The sequence below is a fragment of the Anas acuta genome, chromosome 1, assembly GCF_963932015.1.
Source record: "Anas acuta chromosome 1, bAnaAcu1.1, whole genome shotgun sequence".
Classification (NCBI taxonomy): domain Eukaryota; kingdom Metazoa; phylum Chordata; class Aves; order Anseriformes; family Anatidae; genus Anas; species Anas acuta.
Window position 1 is genome coordinate 120,457,004 of NC_088979.1, and position 17,111 is coordinate 120,474,114.

The 17,111-nt window shown below is 42.9% G+C and overlaps 1 protein-coding gene across 1 annotated transcript; it reads left to right on the forward strand.

The window, feature by feature from the left end:
* Positions 1 to 3,077: 3,077 nt before the first annotated feature.
* On the forward strand, positions 3,078 to 16,790 carry LOC137864078 (beta-1,4-galactosyltransferase 3-like). Its single transcript, XM_068697867.1, has 6 exons — positions 3,078 to 3,519; positions 10,017 to 10,252; positions 11,144 to 11,334; positions 11,965 to 12,087; positions 14,784 to 14,882; positions 15,818 to 16,790. The coding sequence occupies exons 1-6, from the start codon at positions 3,282 to 3,284 to the stop codon at positions 15,957 to 15,959; spliced, it is 1,029 nt and encodes a 342-aa protein (XP_068553968.1). The 5' UTR covers positions 3,078 to 3,281; the 3' UTR covers positions 15,960 to 16,790.
* Positions 16,791 to 17,111: the final 321 nt, after the last annotated feature.

Here is a 17,111-nt window from a genome sequence, read left to right on the forward strand (position 1 = left end):
ATCCTATGAAAAGCTGAGAAAGAACTGTGGTGGCCAAAGGCCTCTGAAATGTCCACCCTACTAGAAAAATCTGCCACCTCCCCCCCAAAACAGAGGGACAGCTCTGCTTGTCAGTGGTGACTGAAAGCCTCTGCAGTGCCTTCACAAGGATTAATGCTGCTTTCCTTGATAGCAACCCTGGGGATTGTTTGGTATCACTCTGTCACACCAGTACATGCTCTTCCCCTTCTTGAGCCCTGCATTTTCAAGACTAAGCTTCCCAGCCACACGGTTGCATTTTAATCCAGGAACTGGTGCAGGTCCCTGGAGTTAAGGAAGGGAGAAGGAGGAGAAAGAGCAAGAAAGAATGAATCTTGTTAAATGGTGAGGTACTTCTCTCAGTCCCTCATCACATTCAGGACTGATTGGAGGTGGATTTACACTTGGAGGGAGGGAGGGAGGGGAAGCTCCTTCCCCTGGGACATCCAGAGGCTCTTGCACAAACTTAATTTCAAGCTCTATTGAAGATGGTGTTTGTCTTTTTTTATTTTCCTATGCATTTGTTTAATTTCTCAAGCAGACGTGAAAATGAGAAAGGCAGACCTTTGACTGCCAAGACAGCCCCGTTCCTGCACCTTACAGATCCAGTCTCACATTGTTTTCCTCCATCACTGCCCTCAATATATCTGTGCACAGGGGTTGCTAAAATGCTTGCCAGCTCCCTTTCATGCTTCAGTGGAGACAGGTTGGATTGTTGGTGGTTTGTTTTTTGTTTTTTTTTCATTTAAGCAATCCAATTCATTTTTAATTCAAATCCCTCCCGGCATTCTACGGCAGGGAAAAAAAAATAGGAGTGCAGTGACCTTGAAAAGGCTTGGGCTTGCTGGCACCACAGAGTTCTGATCTGCATTCAGCTCTCCAGTCCACGCTTGCTCTTTTGTGAGAAAAAAAAGGCTTCTGGTGGTTTCTGATCCACCCATTTTGGTGACAATGGGAGACAGAATGAGAAGGATCATGATTCTTGCATTTGGTTTTGGAAGAATCTTGAAGGAAATGTTCCTGGAGCTTCAGCTCTCCCAGCCAGCACAGAAACACGTGTTGTTTGGCTGAACTGAAGTTTGGTGCAGGCTGTTGCCTTTCCAGCTGACCATGTTGTGCCCCAGAACAGGCACAAGGTGACAATTTTTACAACACCTGACTGCCATAAGTTAGCAGAGATGCTGATGCAGATCAGCTCTAGTTTGTCTGGCTTCTCCCTGCCTCAGAAATGGATGCAGACAGACAAGCCTTGCCCAAATTCTTCCTACACCATTATTTCCCACTGTGATCCAAGTTTAAATTCGGGTAGTACCAGCTCCTAAAACAATTAATGCTGTCAAAAAACCCATGTCAGCACTGAAATATTGGTTCCTATGCGTGTTTTAGACACAGAGGTTCCCCTGTGATGGACGCAGAGATTAATTCTTTCCCATCCACGGCTTTGTACTCACTGCAGCTTTCAGAAGAGCAGAGGGCATCACTTTGTTTTATGAACATGAAGACAAGCAGGGTGTGTTTGCCATGGTAATGGAGAGAATGCCGCAGGAAGAACGCAAATGGTAGAGCTTCAAAGCAGTGTGCAAGAAAAGCAGACTTTGCTGCAGGATTGGGTAGGTTTCGATAAAAACAGACTTAGTCCCAGCAAAAGAAGTGTTAAATACATTTATTCTTAACAACAACAAAACCACAACACATTATTTTAAATTAAATGTGAAATGGCAATAGTTTACACCCAGGCCTCATGTAATAACAGGTTGTTCTGTCCAGCAGAATAAATGAGATCAAGTCCCTTATAGATGTGTCCCCCGACATGCCTTCATCCAGCTCTGAAGCAGGAGTACTCCCAACACACACGGTACCACCTCTAGCCCCATCTTTTTCCCGTGCAACCTCCTGTTGGTAGCTGCTTTGCCTGGTTTGGAGCCGTGCATGCTGACTGATGAGCCAGCACATGGGGCAGCTTTGTCTTGGAATGGGATGGGAGGCTGAGCTGAGGAGGCCTACCCCTTCTTGCAGAGGAAAAATTTGTTTTTTACTACTTTCCCCAGTGCAAACCCAGCCACTGCCTTTTCCTAGATGGCTTCTTACAGAAGACGTCTTTTTCTCTGTCAAAATTAAGTGAAAATGGACAGCACGTTAAATCCATTATTAGAGAAGGCAGAAAGACTGACAGCACAATCACACATGCCCCATTTCATTAAGAAAACTAACAGAAAAGACGGGGGTGGAAAAGCCAAAGTTTTTATAGGCAGCGAGGCAATGAAAGAAGGTTCCTTGCTGTGGTGTCTACGCAAGTGAAACACTTCTGTAGTCTCCTGAGATGCAGGTAGAGAGCGGTGCATTTATTTCAGTTGATCAAATCTTGCTCAATTCGGTCATTTAAAGGCAGGACAGTGACTGTGCTGGAAGTGCAGAAGAGCTTTCCCTGTCCCCACCTGTGAGGGAAACTCGGCCATGTCAGGCGTGCCTTCGATCTCTTCCAAAAATCCTGAAAAACATCATTGCCAAAAACAGTTACTTCAACTCCCCTTACGCACGCACTGCAGACACCATCACCTTTCCCTAATAAATCAATATGATTTAAAAAATATATATTTTTTATAAATAGCAGCCACCAGGCTGACTGCTCCAAGGAAGACTTAACGGATGAAAAGCAATATTACAGCGCTCATTTTCAGCATTTTCCCGGAATTTTAATTTCTACCCAAAAGCTGCTCGACAGGAATCACGCATAAAGTACCTTGTAAATAAAAAATAAAATAAAATAAAAAAATAAATAAAATTAAAAAAAAAGAAAAAAGAAAAAAATAAAAAATTAAAAAATTAAAAGGAAAAAAATGAAAAAAAAAATAAAATATAAAAGTAAAAAAAAATAAAAAATAATAATAAAGAAATGATTTGTGACAGCCCGACACAGCACCGGGTCCCTACCCGCCCCACAGCACCGTTACCCCTCAGGGCCCCACGGCAGCGCGGTCAGGACTACAACTCCCAGCATGCCTCGCGGCGGCGAAGCGCAGCCGGGCACGGCCCTTTCCCGCGCTGCATGCTGGGAGCTGTAGTTTCACGGGAAGGGCGGGGGCACGTTAAATGGCGGCCGCCCCCTCCTTCGCTTGCTCAGAACGGCCGCTGTGGGCTCGGAGCGGGGCTGTGGGGGGCCGCGGGCGGCCGCTCCTCTTCTGGTGGTGTCGGCAGCGGGGAGGGGTGGCACCGGCCGTGAGGCAGAGCCTCGGGAGGTGCCGGTGTGAAGGAGTTTGAGAGCCATGTCCCTGCCTCGCGTCGAAAACCCCTGGTTTCTGCTCTTCCTCCTCGCCTTCCAGACGATCTTCATCCTCATCGTGTACCAAGGCAACCTGGCCGGGGTGTTCCGCGGGCTGTCGGGCTCGCCTCAGGTGCCGGATTTCTCCAAACCCCACGATGTATACACCAACCTCAGCCTGCTCGCCCGCCGCCCCACCGAGGATGCTCTGCCCTACTGCTCGGCCCGCTCGCCGCTGCTGGGTACGTACCGCCTGCTGCTGCTGCTCAAGTGCATGTTTTTTCCAGCTTTTCTGCTTTAAAAGTGGTATTCTTCCACTGGCAGAGCTTCACGGTGGTAATTGACTCATTTTCATTGGTTTTGTGAGGTAAAGTGTGTCAGTGAGCTGCAAACTTTCCATGCGAAGGGTTTGGTTAGGAATTGTGTAGGGAAACGAGTGAAACCAAAGCACAGCGTTAATCCCAAGCTAATAAAGCTTTTTTCTTCCTGTTTTGCACCCCCCCAGCTTGGTCATCCTACACAAAGTGTGCCCACAGTTGTGCTTTGGGATTTGGATCTCCCTGCTCGATGACTCACTCCTGGTTTCTTTATTTCAGCCTTATGTCAAGCCTGTAATTCAATATCCATTGACGCTAAGTATTCTAAATATTTAAAGAGAGTGTGTCTTGGCACCTTGCTCTTAGTGGCGATTGCTTTGGCCTGTGACTATGTGCCATTTAGACCCAAAAACTCCTCCATTAAGCTCAAAAGTCCAGAGATTGCATCCAACTTGCAGCAGGTCAGAGGTGGTCCTAGAGGCAACGTGAACTCAGCTCTTGCACTGCTAAAAGAGCTCAGAAACTTTGAGCGGATGCGAAGTCCAAGCCCTAAAGCAAGTCTGGTGGTAAAGTGGCTCGTCTGTGGGATTAGTGGAGCACTTCTAGCCAGACGGCTGAGTTCTGTGAGCATGCACGTGCAGGTGGTTTGGCTATTTCTGCTTCCAAGTCTACAACGCAGTAAGTTACTCTGGTCTTTTTATCTGTACTGTTCTGGTTTCTGTGATTTTTAGGTCCTGCGTGTCAGTAGTCAAGCACTGCTTAGTTGTGCTGGTGTTCTAGGAAAGCAGCTGACTGTAAATGGAGCCCAGTGAGAGCAAAGTGGCTGGCCTTGCTTCACAGGTGCAAGTACTGTGGGAAACCGTGGCTGCGTTTCCTCCTGTGTCAAGTTGCTTATCTAGGTTTAAGAGCTGTGCTGGGGTGCTCCAGATGAGCCCTTTTAGACTCTTCAATCCTCGTAAGGGTGCGTGTTCTTTCACAGAGTTTTCTTCCGTCCTCTTGCTGAAGTTCAATGAAACCCATGCAGTATGTATGATGAAGTTGTAAAACTTTTGGGTATGCACTTCAGCACTGTTCTTGGAAACAGCTCTGCTATGTGACTGACATACTGGAAGTACGGATTCTCTTTGCACAAGTGCTATTTGTAATGGTCTTAGTGTAGTCTCAGTTCACCACTAACCAAAACCCATCAATTGTTTTGGGAAGCTACCATTCTGTGTTTTCAGACTTCTTAGTTTTACTTGAAAGCACAGCAGAAATGTACTTGCACCTTGCATAAAAAGTGTGATTCTGTGCAGCTCATCTGCAAACAATCAGATAAGCAAGAGCAGTGACAATGCACATGCAAAATAAAACTACGTTAAAGTAACTGGTGCTTTCAAAGCTATGAAATTTTCCTAAGACCTCTTCTCCCCATCTCTGGGAGAGTTAAGAAGAGGGTGGGTTGGCCTGCATGGGCTAAAATGAGGACAATGCTAGCTACAGAGAGAAGAATGATGAAGTTAACTAGGAGAAAGAATGAGGCAAAGTGACTGTGGAAGTTTTTACTAAGTTTTGTGGAAGTTTTTACTAACTCCAAAAGTTAGAATTGAGCATGTGAAGACCCTTTCTGTGAAACAATCTATTGGAGCATTGATACAGTTCCAGCTTAAGAAAAACAAACATTCTGCTACTGCTAGGTGATATATGTTATTTCTTGTATTTAAAAAGGTAATTCCTTCTCTTATTGGTATATGCCAGACTCCTCTGAGGGTGTTTTGTTATTTTTCCTTCTAAAAATGCCTGCTGCTCTGTGAGGTGCTTGCCCTTTATTCAGATGTGCCCATCACATAGAAAACAGATGTATAAATACAGCCAATCAAGACAGTTGTAAAGTTACCATCGCTCCTGGGACTGATCTCTCTTGGAAGCATTACATCAGAGAGAGCGATTAATATTAATTTCATAAACCCATTAAATGAGATTTCAAATCAATTCTTGTGGACTCCAGTCTGCAATTCAGAGCTGGTAATAATTCACCGTGTCCACTCCAAAACATGTTAAAGTAACTGGAAGAATGCCAAATGGCATAAATGTTTCCTGGATCGGGGCTTTTATGAAGTGCAGTGCTTTCCCCACTTATGTATACAGTAGATCACTTAACTAATTGCTTGAACAGAAGATCAGATTGCAGCTCCATCTGTCTTTTTTCAGCTACCTGAATCCATTTCCAGAGCAGTGGAGTAAGAATTAACTGAAAATATAATTGCTTAACATCTCTGCCTGGGAAGAAGATCTGGATTTAGCTTTTTAATGCTCAGTGGTGCCCATTGACCCTTTCATGGTCAGTAACTCCAAAAGCATTGTACTGGATACTCAACGTCTTCGGTAATACTGACACTGTTACTTCAGTTCCTTTTGAAGTTTCTGTACAAATAATCAGTTGCCTGTTTCCACCTTTTGGTTTTGGAAAAAGCAGAGCATTCTTATGCTTGAGTTGCTCTCACTCAAACTGAACTGAGCAGCATTTAAACCCAAAATTTGGTGTTCTCACATTGTGTGTGAGATGCGTTGTTTTTGTCAGTTCGTTTCCTCTTACCAGGAAAAAGCTCGATGGCAGATGGCTCTGATTTAGCTTTTTTGGAGGGGTACCTTACTTCCAGCATGGTGTGTGCTGAACGAGTTAATTTGGCTCTTGAAGCCTTAATAGTTCCATGTTCCATCTGCAACTCTGATTTTTTTTTTTTTTGAAATCCTGTCATGCAGTGGAAGAACTTTTTCAGGCCCTTCCTGTAGCAGTTATTCCTTTTCACTCCTGCCATAACCTTTTCATGAGCAGGACCATCTGTTGTGGCACTGAGCTGTTCCTGCTGCCTTTTGCAACGCGTGCTCTCCCACTACAGCTTCTCTCCTCTTAAGAGGGAAGTGAAGAGGTAATAATGCTGAGATTTATCTTTAGCTGCTGCTGAGGCAGCCTCATGTTCTGTCATTGGAAATTGATGCTTAAATTAAGGCTGTCAGTCTGCTTTCTATTTCTTTTTCATCCAGGTAGTGGTAGAATTATACAATATGAAGTAAAGTAATGCGTAAGTAATATACTGTGTGCTGCTGCACTTTTTCACTGATATATTCATCCCTGCTACCATTACAGCTTGTTTAGCTTGTGCAAGCTTTACTTATCGAACTCAATTATTACAGCTGCTTATTCTGAATTAAATGTACAGCAAGATGGTGTTTAGAAGTCGTGTAGTTCCTTCCTTAAGGTGGAATAGATCTGGTCACAGTTAATGGGTCCCCTGATACTCAGATGTGTTGCCTGGGAAGTAAAACAAGCAGGGAGCACGCTGTCCCAGCCACCAGCTAACAATATGGGCAGGGACTTGTATTTATTCCTCTGTGCACTGAGGTTTCCTATCAATTAAACGCTCTCCCTGCGGTGATGCAGGCACAGAAGGAGCTGAGGAACCAGGCTGTGGGGAAAATTGACTGGATATATCAAGGGGTTGATCTTGTACCTTGTCTGAATTGGGATCCTGTGCTTTCTAGCATGACCAAGGTGGTGGTTTTCTTTTTTTTTCTTTGTCCTTTCCCAAAACTGAGCTTCAGCTGTTGTATTTTTCCCTACTTGGGCCAGCCTGCAACCGTGCTGTTCACGTGTGGGATTTAATTGGATTACAGCGCAGTAGCTGGTTGTTAGTTGAAACTGGACAGGAAGGAGAGCAGAGAGCCAGAATTTTGTTTATAGCCAAGTTGTAGGGCAGCCAGAGGTCTGGGGGATATGTCACAGGCTTTAACTTTTTTTGTTGTTTTTGCTTGACATATTCTGAGTTTCAGAGCTGAGGTTTTTGAGGTATGGAGCCAGGCAGCTCAGGAGAAGATGACATCTGGAAAGAAAATGATAAATTCAGGTGTTATCCTCATGAATCATATGTTTGTGTATGTAGGGAGGTGACAGGAGTGAAGATCATGCATGTTACGTCACTCCTTCCCTTGTGTCAAAATGCAGATTTAATTTTGGGGATTTAAGGATTATTGCTACAGAATCTTCCTCTGTAATGCAAATAGCCTGGATTGTGTTAGGGAAAACAAAAACATGCCTTTGTGGGAGAACAAAAGGGATTAATTCCTTTTTTTTATGTTTTCCTGGGAGCAATGATCTGTAGACGAAATCCAATCTGAAGATAACGTTTCTTCAGCAAGCTCCAGTTGTCATCAAATTGCTGGGTAATGGTGCTTTAGTTAAAAGAACTGATAATCAGGGAGTTCATAAATCTGCAAAGCAGCATAAATTACAGGTTTAAAACAGTGTTGGACTGAAAAGCGGTGGCCTTAGAGGCAGCACAGGAAACTGCCTGCCTAAAAGTAATAAACAATAAATGCGACCTAGACTCACGAAACGCAGCGTGGTTCTCTGAAGAACTACTTCTCTGCTTCAGATGGGCAAGTACAGCAGCATCCTCCAGTTTCCTGCACAGGGTAATGTAGCCAAAATCAAATTGCCCGTGAGTTTATCATGGGCAGAGGCTAATCCTCTAGCCCTTCTTTGACTGTGTGAGGGATGGGATCGGTGGCTGTTCCTACTGATCTTCAGGAAACACTCACATCTGCTTCTTTAGAAGGAAAAGGAGACTGCTGCTGGCCATAGGTCTGCCTGTCAGAGATGTGAGGCGTATCAACTTCTGGCTCTGGATGGACAGCTTCAGTCTTACTCCAGAGTTACTCCCTGAGTCTTGCACAAAAACCAGCCAGCCAGTTGAAGGGGTGTTGCTTCCTCTCCATCAGTGACACAGGATGTGGGTGCACACAGGTTCAGTTCTGTTCTTTGTTAGATTTGTAGCAGAGACTTGCACGTAGGATGGGCTGGAAGAAATACCTAGTGGGCTCACCTGCTTAAATATGCATCAGACTTGAGACAAACCCGTACTTTTCCCAGCTGAAATGAAAGCTACTAAACACCAGGCCTAAATACTTACTCTTTCTCTCCCAGGCTTCATTATCAGACGTTTCAAGAGAGGATAATTTATTTCACTGCTGAAGAGGGAGTCTGGCTTAGAAGATACTGAAAGCTCACTTCAAAACAGTCACAGGATTAACTATGAGCTTGGAAGCGAAAGAAAGTCTTATTTATAGCTGTACAAATAAATAAGTAACTTGTCTCACAGGCTTCTGGAGTAAAAAAGTATTTTGTCTTTGAGCAGCATGACTTGCAGAGGATTGTTGGGCCTACTTAAAATCACAATCTTGTGATTGTCAGATCTTAATTGCAATCTAGGTAAAAGGTTTCCTCCTAGCTTATTTAAATGATAGATTTAATCTTGTTTGTTCTGCATTTTTGCTTTATTTTCTTAGAGAAGATGACAGTGGCTGGAAACCACTAAGATACGCTGATTTGTGTGCAAATGTAACCTTTTTTTCTTCTAATTCTGGAGCCTTTTCTCCAGAAGAACAGGTATTGGAATAACCATAGTATTTGTGTGGTTTTTCCATATTGCTATAGTGTAAGACTTGTGTTAAAAGAAGTGACATACTTAATATTGTTTTTTCTTTCTTGTCAAGCTTTTTCATTCTGAAGAATTAAGATAAAAATGCAGAAAACTGTATATTTTCTAATTAGGTAAAAACTGCTGAACGCACTAGATGTTTTGCACTTAAAACTGACTCTCTGAGTAGAGAAACTATCCGATGTAGCTCATATTGCTGCCCCATGCCTATTCCTGTAACTATGAAACATCACCCTTCTTAGCTCTGCTGTCTGTTTCTCCTAAAATTTTGGTAGGAAAGTGTGAATACAGCCCTTGTGGCATGTGATTTTACCATCAAATTGAACTTAAAACTTTTTTTTTTTTTTTGAGATAAAGCTAACATTGCCTAAACCATTTATGTTTCTTAAATAATTTATATTCATCCAGACTTTAGGCTATTTCCTCCCAACCTGCTGATTATCTTTTTGGATGTCTTTATCCTCGAATCTACTCTGAAAGAGCCTCAGAGACTTTTTCCATACGGGCAGCCAAAAGAAAAAGCCTGTCATAGATTTGTTTTCAACTCTACTCTTACAGGGAATACATTTATTCAAGGAGACCATCTAAGTAGCACAAGACAGCTTTGCTTGTGCAGCAGAGAGCCAATACCAGGAAAAAGAGAAGCAGAGGAGCCCGGTGAGCCCTGCTGGCTGTGACAGGACTCTCGGTGCCCCTCTGGCAGGTAGCCTGATGGCCCTGTGCTCCTCTGTGCAGAGCCCCGGTGAAGTGACTGGCCGGTGGGTGGTGATAGAACTGGTCAACCAGGCACGTCTGCATGGTGGTGTTAACTGTTCTCTGTTAAGCAGGGCTGGTGTCTTCAGCAGTGACCATTTGCAACTCATCCAGTATTTTTTACACAAAAGCTGAGAAGCATTTGTTAGCTTACTTCTGTTTTGTTTTTTTTTTTCTTCTCTCTCCTTACAGTTGGTCCGTTAATCATCTCCTTCAGGGTGCTCCCTAGTGAAAGAAAGATCATCAAAAAAAATCCTTTTGTTCAGTCCGGAGGCCTCTACAGACCACCTCACTGCTTGGCCCGCTACAAATCAGCCATCCTCATAGCATACAGCAACCAGGAGAAGTACCTTCACCATCTTCTTTACTATATCCATCCTTTCTTGCAGCGCCAGCAGCTCAGTTACAGAATCTACTTGATTCAGCAGGTAAGCCTAAATCAGATCTCCCCTGCTGGGGGGAGGCTGAGTTTCCAGGTCAGGTTCTGAGCAAGAAATGTGAATCCTGCAACATGGAAGCACCATTTTATGCCTGGGTCGAGCAGGTCAGTTATATGCCATCGTACCTCCATGGCTGCTGCTGATTGAAATACCTTACCACTTGTCAAGATCATTGTTCTGCTATTGATTTGTTGTGCTTTTTTTAGTTCCAGAGGGATAAAGCTGTCATTAAGTGGTAACTTGTATTTTCAGCAGTTCAAGAGTTGAATGTGGGCTGTCTGTCAGTGGCTTGTCAGCATAGCTACTGAGTAAAACTGTTGAGACTAAATGCTAAACTCAAATCAGGTATTTTTAGACTGCATTAAGTGAAAACATCTGGCTTGACCTTGCTGTGTGCCAGCCTATGCAGGACAAACAGCCGCAACTTAGCTGATGGGGGACCGGTGTTGCAAAAGATCAGTGGAGAGACGGACAGTTCTGGGTACACTAATTGAAACTGATAGCTGAGTAGGGGAGAAAGGAAGCTTTTTATTTGTGACAGGGATCTGTTTCTTATTTCTAAACTTTAGGAAGCAGTAGTCAGGACAGAAGTGTTGATGTGCGTGCATAGACCTGAAGATTGACTTACCTGGTCTCTACGTCTGTCTTCCTCGTATGCTAGTAGTGGTGCATGGCCCCTGATGCATCACAATTCCTGAGAATATTTTGAAGAGAGGGAGTAAAACTTTCAGGGTTTAGGGATGAAGTTTTCAGCCAGTGGTGAAACACTCCAGTGTCATTCAGTTGATGAGGCTTTTGCACTAACATCGGTTTGAATCAAACAATTCTCTTGTTGTTGTGGTGAAGCAACTTAGGGTGTGGTGTATTTTTTTTTTCCAGGTGGGGAATGGTACATTTAACCGAGCAAAGTTACTTAATATTGGTGTCCGGGAGGCCCTGAAGGATGAAGATTGGGACTGCCTTCTTCTGCATGATGTGGACCTAGTACCTGAGAACGACTATAATCTCTACATCTGTGATGAATACTATCCCAAACACATGGCTAGTGCCATCGATAAGTTTCACTACAAGTAAGTGCTTCCTTCAGCTTTGGGATGTTTTTATCCTAATGGGTTCTCTTTCCTCATAGATTGCATCTTTCTCTGTCCACATTCATGCTGCCTTTAAGATCTGGGGGGTTTCTTTTTTGTTTTTGCACTAGTGGCTTCCCCAGGAAGGGGTATGGCTGACCTAAGCCACGTAACGTGAACAGTTCTCTGCATGTATTTCCCTGTTCCACTGTTAGCTTAGCTTGGCCAATAAAGGCAATCAGAAATCTGCCAGTTCTTCCCAGGATAAAAGCATGGGGTGGGAGTTACTGAAGTACATGGAAGATGCATGATGCAATGTAGGTATCTGGAACTAACTTGAGAAGTTAATTTTAAAACCAGCTTTACCTTGACCTACTCAGAGGGAGGGAGGGGCAGGAATTACGCTGATTTTGCTGGTTCGAGTTTCAGTAAATAATGAGTGTGTCTTAATTCTGGGCTTAAAACTTTCCACAGGAGTGCTGTTAAACCAGCTACTCTGCAGCCATCTGCTTCTACAAATATTCTGCAAGGGATGAGATTAATGTCTGTGACTTGCATTGTGTTGTTTGCTTGTTAAGGACTGGTTATTAGCCCTCAATATTGATCTTTTTTTTTCCCTTCTCTTTTTAGTCTTCCATATAAGTCCTTCTTTGGGGGTGTATCTGCTTTGACTCCAGAGCACTACATGAAGATGAATGGGTTTCCAAACACATACTGGGGCAGTGGTGGTGAAAACGACGACATCGCTACAAGGTATTGATGCACAGGGCAGGCTCAAAACAGAGCCCAGGTGTTGAGTGAAACATCTACCATTATTCTGAGGAAGAACTAAGATGTGGCTCCTTAACGTGCTTGCAGCATCATTGCAATCCAAATGCTATTGGCATTGGGTGTGATGGCTGTCAGAAAACGCTCAGTATCTGACTAATTATTGTGCAATGGGAAGACAAACTTCCTCAGACACTGGGGGTAAAACATCCTAGTGCCTTGACTTGCTCAGGATTGCTTCCAAGGGGTTGTAACTGCCTGTAGCTGACAAGTGATTTCATTGACACAAACAGCCCCAAGGAAGGGAATCTATGAGCCACCCTGATTTTTCTTTCTCTTTATTTATCATTTCCCAAACAGTTGCCAACCTAGGTTGCTCTAAATACTATCTAGTCACCAATACTTGGAATTAAGGAACACAAGGAAGTCTGATTTCTGTGCTGAGCGCTGGAGAAGTCTGTGTACCACTGAGTCAGTGACAGGGAGCTCTGACAGGATTTTTTCTTGTAGGGTGGTTGCCATGGCAGCAGCATGCTATGCAAGTGAATACAATGAGTTTAGTTTCAAGTACTCTGCCTCATGCAAATGGCTTCAAGTACAAAATCATGGCTTGTATCTTCTTTATTAACCTCTGTAGTTGCACTGTGCATCTTTATTGTCTTGCACTGAGGCAAGCTTACAGGGTGGTTTATAAGGCCATTATTGTCAGTTTAGTTTTATGCTTTGTTGGTCTTGAAGACTGTAACAAAATTACAGTTTTGGCGGAGTTTTCTGGTTGAGAACTGTAGGAGGCTTTACAAAGCTTTTCTTTCTTCTGAGAATTGAAATCAGTTTGCTTAACACAAATCCTCATTTTCCTTTCAGGGCTAGCTAGTTGAAATGGTGGATGGTTGTTCAGAGATTCAGCACTTATTACAATAACAGGATGCCTAGAAAACATCTTTAAATTGACCATTACAATGCTGGGTCTGCTCAGCTGTTCTCAGTACAGCTTTGGCCTCTAATGTGATTTTCAAGTACCAGTGGTAAAGTCATCTCAATTAATGCATGAGAGCACACTTCCCTGAAGAAGCGTCTCAAGGCAAGCAGGTTATGTAGATCCCAAAATAGCCCCCTCTTGAAGGGAAATTAGTCCTGCATTGCTATTCTCACAAGTTTTCAGAGAAAGAGGGTTCTAGGTTTGTGGAATCCATAGATAGTGACTTAACTAATGCTTTATTCATATGCTGAAGTCTCCTCTTGCAAAAGCTAGGAATGAGATAGCTAGTTTGGGATAACCAGGTTGATGCCCCTAGTGGGACTGGATTTTTAGGAGTGCTCAAGCCCTTCTTAAGGTAGAGAGGAAAAAACTTAGCAGCATCAGTGAAATATCCAAAAGTCCTGTATAAAGACTTCATGCTGGGATACTGCTCATTAAGACAATTAGCAAAAATAATAATTCTGGCTGCTACTTACAGTTGGTGGACCGTGGTACTTAAGTTGGTCCTAGTAAACATCAGGACTTACCTTTTATTAGAATAAAATACTATTCTAATTAGAACTGCTGCTGTATTAATATCATCAGCTGCAGGGAAATCTGGGTTCTTAAAACAGTAAATGAATGCATTAAACTAATAACCTCATGAAAGAGTTAATATTGCAACAGCAAAGCTAGTTTAGTGCTTCTTTTTCTTATTGTACATTTAATCAAAATAAGTGATGTTCAGAAAGCTGCCTTGTCAAAAACCCAAACTGAAATAAGTGTCAGTCAGTGAAATGTAATCATCTGATATCTCCAGCCTAAAAAATACTCGGTTCTGTAGCTTCTTTCAGCTTCAGAACATTCCTGCTTCAGTGCAGCTTGCTCTGGTACTAGATCTCAACAGAAGGCAATCAAATGCTGCAAACATGCCAGTTAGATAACCTAAATTAGGCAAACATTCATTCTTACATTTGCAGAAATTGTCTTTGTATAAGCAGTGCCCTACGATAACAAAGGCTAGCTAGGTCTAGTAGCATTACTGGCTATTTGTTGGTAAGCTAACAGATGCTGTCTGTAATGGATTGCTTTAAGTCACACAAAATGCAGTTTTTAGCAAGCTCTAATTTAGAATTCTGAAGCTTTAGATTGCTTTTTTTTTTTTCCCCCCTCAAACTGTCCTACAGCTGACCAGGTCACAGTTGCTACATACAGACACCAGAACAGCAATCTTTCTTGAAGGCAGTGTTCTCATCAAGGCTATTTGCAGCAGTGGCACTTCTCAAGAACAGACTTAACTTTATTCTGAAACTCAGGCCTGGATTCCTTCAGAAAGGGCAATTTTTTTCTAAAAAAAAAAAATGGTGATGGAGCTCTATGCAGTAACAGCTCTGCTCTTACAAGGAAGTGAAAATAATGCTCACTTGTCAGATGCAAGGGAGTTGCTCTTGAAGGCTCTGTATGCTGTTGTTTGTTCCTTGCTTGCTAATCCTCTTTGTACCCTGTCAAAATACAGTGCAGCTGGGAGCATCCTAGCCTAAGCCTGGTCAGAACCTGCTGGAGAGGATAACTTGGCACTGTTAAACTCATTCCCTTCAGCTTTTGTATTTTGCTTTGATTGCATTAACACTGAACATCCTCTCTGCCCTTGACCTTCCCCTAGAGCTAAGCCTCAAAATTACATCCTTATACCTAAACAAACATTTTATTCTTCCTTTTAAAGGATCCAGTTAGCAGGAATGAAAATTGTCCGGACCCCATCTCACCTTGGACGCTACAAAATGATGAATTCCAAAAAAGAGACAGAAGAGCCTTGGAGAAGGTAACTGTCTACAGAGGGACGGGTGGGAAACTATTCCTTGCCTTGCTGCAGTCTGTTACCCTCATCTTCCTCAAAATATGAAGTAAGTCTCTTGCCACTGTTTATTTTCTGCTTTCATGCTGCTGTTTAAAGAAAGCTCTCAGTCACCTTCAAGTGAACTGTACTGCTCATGTCTCTGCATTTGAAGGGTAAATGTATTTATCCTGGTTTCCTACTCAATATCAATTTTTTCAGGGAATACCAGTTTCAAAAATGCTACCACAGTCCATCTTGTGAAGAGGGAGATTTCTGTTTGAAGAGGCTCTTTGTTACAATTTCCAGATAAACAAAGCTTGCTTTACAGTCTGCAGATTCAGTGTGCCATTAAAATATAAAAAACAGCATTCCAGTTTGAGGAGGTGATTAAGGTACATGACAGACATTAGCAAAGACCCAATTTTGTACAAACAAGCTGGTAAAGGTGTTGGGTCAAGTGTGGTGGAGGATCCTCACTGACAGTGCAGATTTCCCTGTCATCTTAAACTCAGGTTTCCATAACAACCCTGTCTTAAGTGTACTTACAGCAGCCTATGTACACTGTTCCTGCAAGCCTCCTTGTTGTATTCCCAGCTCTCTGCTTGCTGCCAGATTCTTTTTTTGTGTTTTGTTTTGTGTTTTTTTTTTTTTTTCAGAGCGTAGCTGCCACCCCACCAGTCTCCCTTTCTGATTAGGTTCCAGTCCAAGTTGTCCTCATTTGTAACACCCAGCATGAGGTTCAGATCTGTTCAGCCTCTTCCTTCTCTAAGGAGAATTTTGGGGGGGAGGGGGCTTTGGCAGCTTTCATCTGCTAATCCCCTGCCCCCAGAAGACTTTCTTCTGTTACTTCTATTTAAAGCATCAGCTGTAAACATCACCTTTGTTCTTTTACCTAACTGCAACTATTCTTCCTTCTTCAGGTCTGCTTCCCGACACAACACTAGAAAAACATGGAAGGATGATGGAATGAATTCCTTAGAGTTCAAGCTTCTTTCTAAGACAAAGCATCCTCTTTATACCAACATCACCGTGGACATTGGATACGTTCCCCCATTTTCTTAAGAGAACGTGAACAAAAGTGGAGTGTGAGTTCACCACGGCAGCATGCTTACAGGCATTCAGCCTCTACCTCCTGTTCTAGTGCAGAGTCTGCAGTGCCTGAGACTAATCCTGTTGTCTTTCATGTGTTTAACTTTTCTTCTGAGCGTACAGGATTTAGAAGAAAAGGCTTCACGACTAGGGTATGATAGCTACAAACAGGCTCTGGCTTACTGTAGAAGTCCTTTAAAGCACTGTAAAAACTACTGAACCAAATCCACCTCTCATCCCTCAGGCTCTGGGGATTAAGGTCTCCTTGACAGTAAGCTGACCCCAAGTTTTCTGGAACCTTTGTTCCATAGCTGGATAGCTCTGTCCTGCCACTTACGTAAGTGGTAAGTGGGATTCAAGCCATTCCATCAGCCAGGCCTCTGAAATGCTGTATTTTGAAAAAGAACTCAGTGTTGAAAGATATTACAGTTCTGTAAATACTTCTGTGAATTTGAGTAAAGTTGGTGTTTGTTTGGATCAAGATTTTCTAGCATATTTAATAAGAGCTGAGTAAAAGAGGAAGTTGCCCTGAAATCACATGAAAATAGAGCTTGAATTTGTGGTTGTGTGGCCAGATCATCAGAGTTCTTACTGTAGGTGTCAGTAATTCACACTGAAAGAAACCACAGGCTCTCTCCTGGCCTAACTTCCTGCTCAGCATAGGAAAATTCATCTGGTATTTCAGCTGTTGCTCAAACATTAATCATCTCTCAAGGTTGATCTGTCTTCAATATAAAACACTTCTAAGAATTAAAATACTGGAGGAAAAAAATTAAATAAAGTCTGTCAACAGTGCAGCTGTGACCCTGGCAGGAACACATTTGTACTTTCCTACCCGTAACACTGATAGTCTTCTTTACACCTTGCTCTTTTTCGTAATCTTTATGTCAGTCAGTAAGTGTAAGATAGGATATTTTACCTTGTTATGCGGAGATCTTACAGTCAAGTTCCTGTTCTGTTCACTGAAGAGCTCTATCCAGCTAACACCCAGTCTTTCTCCAGCTCTGTTAACCAGTGCACTTCCTTCCAGATCTCTCCAGAATAACGCACAACCTGCAGCCTACTGCAGAATTAAATGAGACTTCCATTCTGCCCCAAGATGCTTGAGCATTCCCACTGCATGGC

Coding starts and splice junctions, on each gene's coding strand:
- LOC137864078 (XM_068697867.1), top strand. CDS start 3,282: ATGTCCCTGCCTCGCGTCGAAAACCCCTGGTTTCTGCTCTTCCTCCTC. Junction 10,253..11,143: donor GAATCTACTTGATTCAGCAG/GTAAGCCTAAAT, acceptor TTTTTTTTCCAG/GTGGGGAATGGTACATTTAA. Junction 11,335..11,964: donor ATCGATAAGTTTCACTACAA/GTAAGTGCTTCC, acceptor TTCTCTTTTTAG/TCTTCCATATAAGTCCTTCT.